Genomic DNA, 13,721 nt, shown 5'->3' on the forward strand with positions numbered 1-13,721 from the left:
TAATTTTCCACCCCATAGTACTCCACGAAGCAATCTTTTGAAACATTACTAATTATGTTAAAATTTTAAAACATCACAACAATAGAATGATAGATAAAATAAGAGTGATTAACATTGTAAATCCTACTAATGGAACCCGAATTAAATACTCCCTGATTTTCACATCTATGAATTCGTGCTGTAAATGTATGGAATATAGTTAGTATTTAAAAACTAAAATGTAGGTGGCCAAATTTCGTAAGCTTCTAGAACTAGCGCATAAACATAAAAGATTTGACTTGGTTTTGAAGTGTATATCGCATTTCATACAACGAAACTTCATTCATAACCGGAAAACCGACAACACCAAAGATCGGGAAACATTCTAATGGAAGCAAACGTGTTTCCCCTTCCGCATAATAAGCCAATCAGATAATTCCACGTGTTTCTGAAACCCATTCCTGTGTAACTCCGAATCCTGGAAATCCTATGAAAAAGCCGGTAGAAAGGTCGAATTCTGCTTGAATCTAATCTAAACAGATAGAATTAGGGATTCCTTTGCGTAACGCGCTCATTTCGCATTGTTTGTTCAGACGATCACACAAGATATTCACGAATTAAAAGGTAAATCTTCTTCATCTTAGTCTCATTCAGAATTCCGACTTGAATACGATCGAAGCTTTTTCTTATATTCGTGAAATTTGTTGGAGAATTTAAGAGACACCTCTTTTGATAATCCGTCCTCAATCAATCCTCTAATCTATAAAAACACGATCTTTATCTGCACCAATCATTAGCTGTAGCTGCTGATTGATGATTGATAGGCCGATCATCACTGAATTCATGTAGGAGAGGCCCGTTTTGATCAATGTGCTTTGTGTTTGTTTGATTTCTAGGGTTTGAATTTTCATAGAAATCGGAAATGGAGAACCAGAACAATTACCCTGCACATTCATACCCTTACAATCCTGCCTATGGCTATCCCAGTGGGCCAGCGCCTCCTAATCATTACCCTCCGCCTGGTGCGTATCCGCCTCCTAATCTCAGTGGACAGCCTGCGTATCATCCTCCGCCTGCCGCCCCATACGCGGCCTATCCACCCTATCCTTACTATCAAACCCCCTATGCCTCTCCGCCCCTGAATTATCACTATTCAAGTGCTCCAACGTCGCCACTGCCTCCCCCTTCAGATTATACTTCACACCCTTACACATACCATGGATATCCAGCTGCTTCGCCATCGTCTTCTCCTCCTCCCCATCCTCACCCTCCGCCATCATCATCGCCTCCTCCTCCTCAGCCTAATTTTGAGGCATATGGTAGCTTCAGATATGGCTCGTTTCATTATCTCCACCATCAAGCATCCGGGCGGTTGCAGCCTCCGGATGCTCACCCCGTAACTCCTCCTAGAGACGGCATTGATCACCATCACCAGGGTAATTTGTCTCCTCTTTGTGATTCAGCTCACTCGGAAGAAAGTTTTTCAAGCCACCCTCCACTTTATCCACCTATTGACGACCATTTGGCAAGCATGCAGTTGTCTGAGATTCAGACGAGGCCACCTTCTGCACCAGCTTCCCCTCCGGCCCCTGCAGCTGCCACTGTTGGTCCTCATAAGTTTCACTCGGGACCTCTGCCAGTGACTACTACTGGGACAGGGGGTAAACCCGGGCATCATCACAGATTTTCATTGTGGGAGGGACCTTCAATCAATATGGTGTCTCATCCGCCGTCATCAAGTAATGATCATAGCATGCAGCTTGTGCCAGTTTCACCTTCTAAAACATCTCTAAAGGTTTTGCTCTTGCATGGGAACTTAGATATTTGTATATATGAAGCAAAGAACCTCCCAAACATGGATATGTTCCACAGAACCATAGGGGATATGTTTGACAAATTGCCTGGTAACTTGACGAGCAAGCTCGAAGGGCACATGAAAAGTAAGATTACAAGTGATCCGTACGTCTCCGTAACAATAGCAGGTGCCACTTTTGCAAGGACTTATGTTATAAGCAATGATGAAAATCCAGTGTGGATGCAGAACTTTACAGTTCCGGTAGCTCATTATGCTGCCGAAGTGAACTTTGTTGTGAAGGATAACGATATTGTCGGGTCTCAGTATATAGGAACGGTATCGATTCCAGTTGAGCATATATATGGAGGAGAGCAAATAAAGGGATTTTTCCCAATCCTTAGTGCTAGTGGAAAGCCTAGCAAGGCTGGAGCTGTCTTGAGCCTTTCGATGAAGTATACTCCAATTCAGCAATTGAGCATATACTACAACGGAGTTGGAGCCGGCCCCGATTATATTGGAGTCCCTCAGACTTATTTTCCTCTCAGGAGAGGTGGTAGAGTGACTCTTTATCAAGATGCTCATGTACCTGATGGATGCCTCCCGAATCTGACTCTCGGAAATGGCATGCAGTATGTTCATGGGCAATGTTGGCGAGACATCTTTGATGCGATACGCCGAGCTCGACGCCTGATATATATAACTGGATGGTCAATCTGGCACAAAGTCAGACTTATTAGGGATGATAATTCTCTATCTGATTACACGTTGGGCGAACTTCTGAGATCGAAATCGCAGGAAGGAGTTAGAGTGCTGCTTCTAGTGTGGGATGACCCTACATCAAGAAGCATATTGGGATACAAAACGGTAAGTGCTCAATTCATTCTAAACATTTAAATTGAGGCACTTAGCAGTTACATGTCAACATCATCTACAAAAGTGATCACCTTCTGCTTCTCTTTGTCATTTTTAGCATAAAACGCAATTATCATTTGAGTCATTGAGAAATTCATGTTACAGTTTGGTTTGGTAGTGTCTGTTTGAAAAACATTATCGTCTTAGAGTTTCCTTTCATAACAGGATGGGGTCATGCAAACTCATGATGAAGAAACTCGCCGGTTCTTTAAACATTCTTCTGTTCAAGTGCTTCTTTGTCCCCGAGTGGCTGGAAAGCGCCATAGCTGGATGATGCAGAGGGTATGTTTCAAATGCACGTTTTTTGGTTTTATCTTTTTAATTGAGATATTCATGTCTGATGTTTAAGTTGAAGCTAGGAGGTTGAGTTTCAAATATACCTCTAAACTCAGTCTTTTGTTTTGGAGCCATCTACTTTATATTGGTATAGTTATTGTAAATCATGGTGTTTAGTTTATTTTTTCTTTTTTTTCCATGATCAGGAAGTTGGAGTCATTTATACACACCATCAGAAAACTGTGCTAGTGGATGCCGATGCTGGAGATAACAGAAGAAGAATAATCGCTTTTCTAGGAGGACTAGACCTATGTGACGGGCGTTATGATACTCCACGCCATGCTTTATTCAGAACACTGCAAACTTCCCATTCAGATGATTATCACAATCCGACATATACGGTAATTCATTCATCCTATATCCATTTAATGTTTTTATGGGCATGCTTTGTTTTCAAGGATATATTCCTCTCTAATATGTCAAGAATTAGCAAACTGCATGGCTTCTATCTATTTGTTGATTCAAGTCGCTACGTGAATAGGGTAGTACAACCGGATGTCCAAGAGAACCATGGCATGACTTGCACTGTAAAATTGATGGGCCTGCAGCGTACGATGTCCTGAGTAATTTCGAGGAGCGATGGCTGAAGGCTTCAAAGCCTCACGGCATCAAAAAGCTGAAGATTTCGTACGACGATGCTTTGCTTCGAATAGAAAGGATGCCTGAGATATTGGGGTTGACTGATGCTCCTTGTATCAATGATAATGACCCTGAGGGTTGGCATGTGCAGGTATACTAATCTCGTCGAGCTATAGGTCAAATTTCGATCTTGGATATATAACAAGGAGAGGACTAATTAAAATATTCTCTCTTCAATATTGTTTTAATTTTCAAGTTTAACAGGATAGATTGAAAAATGCAACCTAGCTTTGTGGGGATTGCATTTGATTATTATTCTTCTTTGGTGCGATTTTCAGGTGTTCCGGTCTATTGATTCAAACTCTGTCAAAGGATTCCCGAAGGATCCTAAAGATGCTATGCACCGGGTGAGTTGAAAGATAGATTTGTTTGCAACCTGTTCTCTCAAGTGTTTATTTTTTTCACTAAAAGGAATAATGCCTTTCATGAAAACAGAACTTGGTCTGCGGAAAGAACCTTCTTATAGATATGAGCATACACACTGCATATGTAAAGGCTATTCGCTCCGCCCAACATTTCATATACATCGAGAACCAGTACTTTATCGGGTCGTCTTACAACTGGAGCCAGTACAAGGATGTTGGTATGCACTACTATGTCTTGAAAGAAATCCCAACAAATTCAGCAGCCTCTCATTAAAAGCAATATGTAATTCTGTGTAGGTGCCAACAATCTGATTCCGATGGAAATTGCCTTAAAAATCGCGGAGAAAATCCGAGCACACGAGAGATTTGCAGCTTATATTGTCATTCCGATGTGGCCGGAGGGCAATCCGACAGGGGCTGCTACACAAAGGATTTTATTTTGGCAGGTAGAGATATTGGCATTTATCTGTACTTTTGTATAATTTTGGCTACGTGCTATCTGACGATCTTGCTGATTCAGCCTTGAGTTTTTTGAGAGTGTTATAACTCCTTTGGCTTTCCTTTTCCAGCACAAAACAATGCAAATGATGTACGAAACTATATACAAAGCGTTAGTTGAGGTGGGGCTCGAGGATGCTTACACACCTCAAGATTACTTGAACTTTTACTGCCTTGGCAACCGTGAGGCTCTTGATGCAGGCGAGGCGCCCGATAGTCAGCCCATAACCAACAATCCTCAGGTACTCTATCATTGTTCACCAATTAAAAGTGCTTCAAACAAAGATAGCTTAGACCTCGATTCTGTGCAAGGCTTTTGTGTAACTTCTTTCGTTTTCAGGGGCTCAGCCGGAAAAGCCGCAGATTCATGATCTATGTTCACTCAAAAGGTATGATAGTTGATGATGAGTATGTAATCCTGGGTTCTGCAAACATCAATCAGCGATCGATGGAGGGCACTCGAGACACGGAGATCGCAATGGGAGCGTATCAACCGCAGCACACCTGGTCAAAAAGACTATCTAGTCCTCAAGGACAGGTAAAACCGTTGAACCAAATCTCAGAAAACATGGTCTGTTTTTCACATATTTTCCATATCGTTGCAATTAACCGTGTGAACATCAAGATACTAATCTACATTCTTGATGTTTGGACTTGCATTTTGGGCAGATATATGGATACAGGATGTCTCTATGGGCGGAGCATGTTGGGTTTTTGGAAGAATGCTTCACACGGCCGGAGTCCTTGGAGTGCGTTCGACGTGTAAGGTCGTTAGGTGAAGCCAACTGGGAACAGTTTTCATCCCCACAGGTATCAGAGATGAGGGGGCACCTTATAAAGTATCCTGTGGATGTCGACCGACAGGGCAAAGTGAAGCCTATCCGTGGTTTCGAAACGTTCCCAGACGTTGGAGGTAACACTGTGGGATCATTCATTGCCATACAGGAAAATCTAACCATATAATCCACTTATTTTATTTTGTAACATACACAAAAATTTTGTTAAGGGTTCAATTGCTTGGTTTGGTTTCTGCAAGCTCAATCATTGTACATATGTTTTGGGAGTGAAATAAGTTATGAGACTACCATTTTTTTTTGTAAAGCATTTTGCTTCATGTACATTGTAGATTTGGAGTTATGATACACACACACACATATATATATAGGAGGTGGAAATGGGTGATGAGCAATGAAGTTATCAATTGTTTAAATTTTGTACTCCTAGTTTTTTTTTTTTAAAAAAAGTGGATCAATAAAGATTCCTCAGGTATATACATGGTGACTGAAATCTTCGATTTATTGGATATTTAAGTTATGTTTCAGTCAATGTAAATAGATTAGTTAATCCTTTGGAAATACCCTAAAACGGGCCCTACTTGAAGTGGACCACGTTTCACGGGCTTTCTCTAGAAGCACACCCTAGTACAGATATATGGGCCCAGCCCTCATTTTCGTTGTTCTTTTATTTATACTACTACTAGTATTTATTTATTTATTCATTTGGAAATAGCTCCACTTGGAATTACTAGTTGTTATACATTCTGCAAAGCACAATAGCGCCAGCATGTGTGTGATATTTTAATCTGACAAATAAAATTTTGACCAAATTAATTTATTACTACTTCTTCGAAATTTTCACAATGCCAGTTAACCCATCTCAGTGTTAATCCATGTTTTGTCATTATCTAATGGGTTAAATGTTAATTAAAGGTTGTATCTTCGAATAAAAGCACAAAACCTACCCACTTCCCCTAACACTTTTTGATTCATGAATAAAAATCAAGATCTTTCATACATGACCCTAATGTTTATTTTTGAGCAAATTGTTTGAAAAATTATGAAATTGAGTTAAGTTTTGATGCTGCAACTTTGAAAACCTATCAGAAAAAACTATAAAATTAGATTTATTCTCAATCATCTTATAGTAAAAAAATTCTAATATGGCAGCTGAAAAATTATGTACTATTTGAAAATCACTGCCGATAAGTTAAACAATGTTGTTTTCTTTTCTCATAAAGAAAACGACAATGTTTGATTAGAACAAGTATATAACTATAATATTCACTATGAAAAAACAAAAATAAATCCATATTTATTATGACATGCTAGAATCAAACTATGTTTCATAATTTTTTTTAACAATTTATCATTTATTTTATTAAAAAAAATAAAAATAAAATTGTACGACAAGGATAAATTGTCCATATTTATAGTCAAGGCCAAGTGTCCACCTTGAATGCACACAAACACAATAGAGAATCACATAAAAAATTTACCTCAATAGTAAATAAGAGGAAAATAACCCCACTTCTAGGAATAAGTCAAATAAATCTCGAATATTCGTAATGAAAATATGATAAAATAATGATAGTGATTAGGACGAACCCACTTTTAATGTGGACCACCTACCTAAGAGGTGGTGCCCTCACTTTTCCACCAAATTATGGTGCCATGGTCCCTTGACTATGGGCGCACACTTTTAATACCCATCTCAAGTTTACAATTGTCCCTCATACTTAAGGCTCTATATAAAAATAGACAAAGTATTAAATAAATAAAAGCATTTTTATTTAGTTTCTTGATATGTTCTTCACCTTGATGGCTGTATTTAATTTCGAGAAAGCCACATACAATTAGTTTTGCTTTATGAATTTTTCTCTCCCTAAGAAATAAATCAACACTCAAAATATGACGTTGTCCGAAATTTAAATGTCGAACTCATTCTTTTCATTATGTTATTGCTATTCCACCATTTTATTGTTGTATTTGAATTCAAAATTTTACTCTTCAGATTATTTTACACAGAAAATCGTTTGGTGAACCTTTTTGAGCTTATTTGTAAAAAGTTAGTGTTGGGAGTTGGGACCAAATTCATTTTCGAACCTCTCTTTCTATATCTAATTAGTGCTTTCGTAAAGCTATTTAACTTTCATGTTTCGCATTTATTTCGTTCAATATAAAGTGCTTTATGAAAATATATTTCAATTTTATTTAGATATGCATGTCTGTATTTAACTGAAATGCTACCAAGTCCAAAATTGTTTGGCAACATTTTCGACCCATGGTGGATCGAAATCATACAAGAACATTCTTAGTAAAATTAGTAACAAGTAAAATAAATTAACATAAACCTAACTATGAAAATATTAAAATACAGGATTTATGACCCCAAAACTAAGCATCTGAAATTTAAAAATAAAAAGGAAAATGGACCACCAAACACAACACGTCAAAATAATAACAAAAGGCCCACCAAATTCAGAAGCCCATTAACACGGCCACGTCTAACGGAGCCCACCACCCTTACTTTTCCTCTGTTTAAACCTAGCCCAAGATCCGGGACCACCACGGCGGCCGCCACCGGGGTCCACCACGTGGGCCCACTCCCCAACAAAATTTCTCCCAATCCTAGCTGCGAGCGTTGCCGCCCTCACACGTGCGCTCCTCCACCACCGCCGCTGCCCTCCGCGAAGAGATTTTCGGTGAGATCTGCAGCTCAATTTCACGGAGGAGTAGAAATTGATTCCGAAATATGACCTAATTTCGTGAATTTTTATCGTGAATCTCCCATGAAATATCTCTCAGCATCTGAGACTTCTTTGCCGCGGCGGAGCTATTGCTCGAGCTCGGCGTATTATTAAGTTTGGGGGTGAAATCCGCGGCGGCGGATTGCATGATTTGCGCCGCCGAGGTTGAGGTTTGCATGGCGGAGACGAATGCGGAGATCGGCGCGGAAATGTTGACCACCGGCGTCATGTTCATCGCGGCGGCGCCGGGCTGGATGGCGACGACCTGCGTAGATTGATTCGGCGGAATGATGAGAAACGTCGGAGACTGCGAGTTCGACGTCGATGTAACCATGGGGATCGCCCAGACTGCGGGAATCGGTATCACTGGCATGAGTGGGGCTGAGACCGACGCGTTGTTGCTCGAAATAATTGCGAAATTATTAGCATTCGTAATTGCGAAATTATTGGTAGCTGCGGAGGCGGAGGCGGTGGTCGCGGCGGAGGAATTCCGCGGCGAGCAGCTGAAGCTGTTCACGTCGATTAATTCGGCGGTAGGCAGGCGCTTGCGTTTCCGATCGTCCGCGGCGGAGGCGGAAACGGATTCGGATACGGATGCGGCGGCGGTGGGGATTTTCAGCGTGCCGTTGACTGACGTGGCAATGGCGGGGACGGTTCCGGTACCGGTGGCGGCGATTATCGCCGGCTCCGCCTGCTCGAGCAGCCAGCGGATGGTCTCGCCGTCGGACTTGTGGCCGAGCTCTCGCGTGAGCTGGAACACCCTAGCGGCGCACGTCGCCGGAATACGGATTCTGCGGCCGCGCCCCTCGACTTTCGTGTGGCGGTCTTTCGTCGACGATCTCTTCGCCGGCGGCTGCAAAAACACCAGCGGCTTCTCCTCCGCCGTATCCGGCGCCTCTTCCTTCATGAGCGCCATGCGGAGCGGCTGCGCCTCCGTCACCTGCGGCCGCGGAAAGGAGTTCAGATTACGGTAATCGCGGCCGGAATCGGGTTGATTTTCCTTGAAATCGCCTCGAAAATCTGGGGTTTGGGTTGAAGCCATAGGATTTAATCAGAATTAGGTTAAAAGATTAGGGGAAAAATTAAATCAAATCTGAGAGAAATGTGTGTAGAATTGAAACTGTGGTTTTCATAAACATGTGAAAAACTAGCGCAAGCAACCTATATATAGTCGTACTTGATTCAGTAAAAGCCGTTTTTCATAAATAAAATTTCATTTTTATTTCTATTGCATAATTTCATTTTGATGTAGAAATCTAACGGCTGTTAGCCAGATACATACATCATGATATTTTAATTTCATTGAATCAACAAATTTTTCCTCTATGTATTTGGCTTCGTCTATTTGTTTGACCAAATCGTCACTTTAAAGTGCATTATGAAGAGTTTGTAAAGTTATAAATAAAATATGTGCAAATTTCCAAATTTAAGTATAGTACTAAAAGGTTTTTGTAATTGTTGTAATGTGTTGTACTGACTACATTTATAAGATATTTTTTTCAATTACACTATCACGATATGAATCATCTAGGAAAGTTATGTAAATAAATATGTTGTTAAACTTTTTTAAGTTACTAAACACATCTAGTTAGTGATACACCATTTCTCACTTTAATATATAAATATTTGATTTAATTCAATAATCATATAGGAGTACTATATTATCCCACTAACAAAAAAAAAGAAAAAACCTCTATAGTAGTTAAGGAGTACTACTAGTTTTTTATCCTAAATTGTAGGAGTAGTAGGTAATTAGTGATATAGTACTGCATTTCTCATCAATGACAATAGAGTTTCCCCTCCAAAAACAAGAAGAAAAATAGAATAAAGCTTTTATTTTAGTATATATTTAACTCACATTTATCCCATGACTCAAACCCTATAATTTATTAGAAACGTGTTTCTACCAACTAAGCAATTCGTGGTAAGAAAAGATAAAATGACGATTCTTTTCCGTGAACTTGAATAGTAAATATTACTCCCTCCGTCCCAAGATAAGTGACCTACTTCTTTTGGGCACGGGATTTAAGGAATGGTATTTAAATAAGTTAAAGTGGAGAGAGTAAAATATGAGAGAGGGAAAAGTAGAGGAGGGAAGAGAGAATAAGAGCATCTCCAATGGTACTTCGGCCAGAAATCGGCCAGCAGTTTCTCCCCCTGCCACGTCAGCAGCACTAAAAATCCACCTGCCACATCAGATTTAGGCCAGCCATAGGCCAGCCGCAATAAAAATAATTCAAAAAATGCTACATTTACGGAATTAAAATTACGATTAAATTACGGAATTAAATTTACGAGACATATACGGGAAAATTCATTAATTGCATTTAAAAAAGGTACATAGGTAAAAAAAAATTACATTTAAAAAGGTACATAATAAAGAAAAAAAACTATCGCCGTGCAATCCTCCGTGCCCACAACTCTTCAATTATATCCTTTTGGAGTTGAATATGAGCATCCACTTGGCGTATGTCGGCAAATTCCTTGAGGCGGCCTGCTTCATCGAGAGGTACCCCACGTCGTACGCTAGGGGTGGCCGTTCCGTGGCTTGGACCGGCTTCATCGTCATTGGCCCAACTAGTCAGTTATACGCCTTCGTCTTCGACGATCATGTTGTGCAGGATAATGCAGGCGTACATTATCTGGGAAACGCATCCGACATCCCACAAACGCGTTGGACCCTTAATTGCCGCCCATCGAGACTGGAGCACACCAAATGCGCGCTCCACGTCCTTGCGCGCCGACTCCTGCCGTTCCGCAAAGTAGGCCTTCCTTTCATCACTTGCGTGCCTGATCGTCTTCACAAAGACCGGCCACCTAGGGTATATCCCATCCGCCAAGTAGTAGCCCATATCATGCCGGTTGCCGTTGGCCACAAATGAGACGGCTGGACCGACGCCCTGGCACTTCTCGTTGAAGAGGGGAGACAAGTTCAGGACGTTGAGGTCGTTGTTCGACCCGGCTACCCCAAAATACGCATGCCAGATCCACAACTGGTAATCAGCTACGGCCTCGAGGATTATCGTGGGATTCTTTGACTTGTAGCCGGTCGTGTAGGCCCCCCTTCCAGCCAGTCGGACAGTTCTTCCACTCCCAATGCATACAATCTATGCTGCCTAACATCCCGGGGAACCCATGCTTCTCCCCGTGCATCTGCATCAAATTCTGACAATCTTCGGGAGTAGGGCTTCGAAGGTACTGCTCACCGAAAACGTTTATCACGCCCCCACAGAAATCCTTCAGACATTCCAGGGCCGTCGACTCACCGATGTGGAGGTACTCATCCCACATGTTTGCCGCGCCTCCGTAGGCCAACTGCCTGATTGCCGCCGTGCACTTTTGAATAGGGGTGTGGCCGGGTCTGCCAGCCGCATCGTGCCTAAAGCGGAAACACAGATATCGACGCTCTAATGCGCCAACGATGCACATAAACAACTCCCTGCGCATTCTAAAACGCCGCCGGAACATGTTGGCGGGAAACCGCGGGTTCTCTGAAAAGTAGTCGTCGTACAGCCGCTGATGTGCAGCGGCGTGATCCCGATCAATCACTGCTCGGCGGTGGATAACCCGTGGAGGGCGAGGTATCGCCTGCTGTTCCACCATACGCATGTACCGCTCCATCTCGCGGTTCATGTAGGCATTCATAGCCTCGTTCATCCTCCGTTCGTACTCCTCAGCATCCCCACCACCACCACCACTACCACCACCGCTACCACCCGCGCTACTCATCGCTCGATGATGCTCTTGTACAGAAAGTTAGAGAGAGAGAAACCTCGTTAAAACAAGTGGTGCAAATGAAAATGAAACGAAAATCGCGTTTATATAGGTTTTTTTTTTAAAAAAAAAAAAAAAAAAAAATCGCCGCTGGCCGATCGGCCAGCACCGAGCGATTGGCCAGCCCACGCCGGTCCGCTCGCCGATTTCGCGCTGGCCGCCTCCAATGGTTCGGCTAGCCGACCATTGGAGATGCTCTAAAGTAGGTGGAGAATAAAGTAAGAGAGATGACTTTTTGCTAAAAATGGAAATAGGTCACTTATAATGGGACACCCCAAAAAGAAATACAAGTCATTTATCTTGGGACGGAAGGAGTACATGTGCGTCATCATGAGCCACGTAAGAATAGTTTGACATGTAAAAATAAATATTTGAACGGATGACTTGTTGTAGAAAAATTACACAACTCTCCAAATGTGACCTATAATGTTTACAAGAAAAATGAAAAATGGCCAAAATTGGTGATTTTTCTGAATTAGTCTATCAACCCTAAAGTTAACCAACTTGTGCATGTCTAATAGTAATACCAATGAATCCATATTTCATATTTGGGGTTTAGTGCGAGTACTCATGCTATTTTACCAAGGGGAAATTTAAAACGACATAGTAGTACATTTCATAACTTCAATATTACAGACGTATAATTTCATAAAAGTATATATTTTTATCTAAATTTCTAAATTACTACTAGTATCATTATCCTAATTGTACTTCGTCGTACAAACTTTTACAGTCTTACATTTTTGTACTTATATCTTACAGTATTCGTTACTTTTATCATTACTCTTTCTAATTCCCTGTTTATGGGAATTGAATTACTAATCTAAATAATTACTTTGAGAATGTACGCAACCAAAAAAACACTGGATAGCTACTACTACTACTCCATTAACTTCATTTTTTTACTTCAATTTATTTTTAAAATTGATGGAGTTGCTCTTTACAATTCACGCTACTAAGTTCAGGAATAATCGATGGGTACCATTTATTTTTTTACTATTTAAAAGTTGGGTATTTAGTTTGTAATGGACTTGAGTTGTTTATAACTTATATGCAGAATTTATGTGATTCACTCCAATAATCTCACATTCTTATAATAGACTCTTTACTGCATTCATAAATACGTTAACAGATTGGGTCACTTTGACCTATTAACACTTAATTGTATAAATCACAAAATGAATACTCCGTACTATATTTCATCCATTTATGTTATCTTAATTGGTTCGATAATAAAATTTCCGTATATTCACATATTGAATACTTGTAAATAATGAAAGATTAACAAATACAATAATCATAAGAGTGGCACCACAACTCAAAAGAGTAAGAAGAAACAAAATTATAAAGAAGAGTACAAGTATTGAATTCAGGGGTGGGGGTTGGGGGCCCCCCAAAAGAAGAGTGTGGGTTTGGGGCGCCGCTGTGGTGGTGGTGGTGGACGCCAGCTCTAGGTGGTGGACCATGGTGGTGGTGGTGGTGGTGGCCCTATCTATATGTATGTGTGTGTGTATTTTTACCATAGGTCCATAGATGTTGTAGAGACTGGAGTAGTAACTTGGGCCCACATAGGATGGGCCCTTGGCAACTTTTCTCTCCCTCCTGTGGTCCCCACTTGGTTTGGTTTGGATAGGGACTCTACGTATTTCGGGTGGACCCCACCCTCTTGGGGGGCCTATGGTTTCTTAATTTATTACTGTGGGACTTTTTTTCCTTTTTTTATTTTATTTTATTTTTTTGAAATGTTTGGACTACCAACGCATTGATATTACCGTACGAGATAATTTATTTTATACATTTATACCCTCTAAATTAGTAATCAATTTCAGCAATTATTTTGAATATAACTTTTGGTGCTTCAAAGCTAAGGATGGTCGTCATTTTCATTTTGGTTGAT

At 40.8% G+C, this 13,721-nt stretch overlaps 2 protein-coding genes across 2 annotated transcripts; one reads left to right on the forward strand and one right to left on the reverse strand.

The window, feature by feature from the left end:
• The first annotated feature begins 299 nt into the window (after positions 1–299).
• On the forward strand, positions 300–5,625 carry LOC125223088 (phospholipase D gamma 1-like). The gene is made up of 11 exons (XM_048126059.2): positions 300–603; positions 876–2,638; positions 2,852–2,968; positions 3,169–3,363; positions 3,504–3,752; positions 3,940–4,008; positions 4,097–4,244; positions 4,324–4,472; positions 4,596–4,766; positions 4,865–5,062; positions 5,194–5,625. The coding sequence occupies exons 2-11, from the start codon at positions 902–904 to the stop codon at positions 5,485–5,487; spliced, it is 3,327 nt and encodes a 1,108-aa protein (XP_047982016.1). The 5' UTR covers positions 300–603; positions 876–901; the 3' UTR covers positions 5,488–5,625.
• A 1,976-nt stretch (positions 5,626–7,601) lies between these two features.
• Positions 7,602–9,190, reverse strand: TCP9 (TCP family transcription factor). Its single transcript, XM_048120479.2, has one exon. It carries the CDS (start codon positions 9,090–9,092, stop codon positions 8,061–8,063), a length of 1,032 nt encoding a protein of 343 aa, XP_047976436.1. The 5' UTR covers positions 9,093–9,190; the 3' UTR covers positions 7,602–8,060.
• Between the last annotated feature and the right edge of the window lie 4,531 nt (positions 9,191–13,721).

This window comes from Salvia hispanica, chromosome 1 (genome assembly GCF_029641045.1).
Source record: "Salvia hispanica isolate PSC_SH4W2 chromosome 1, Shi_PSC_v1, whole genome shotgun sequence".
NCBI classification, from domain to species: Eukaryota; Viridiplantae; Streptophyta; class Magnoliopsida; order Lamiales; family Lamiaceae; genus Salvia; species Salvia hispanica.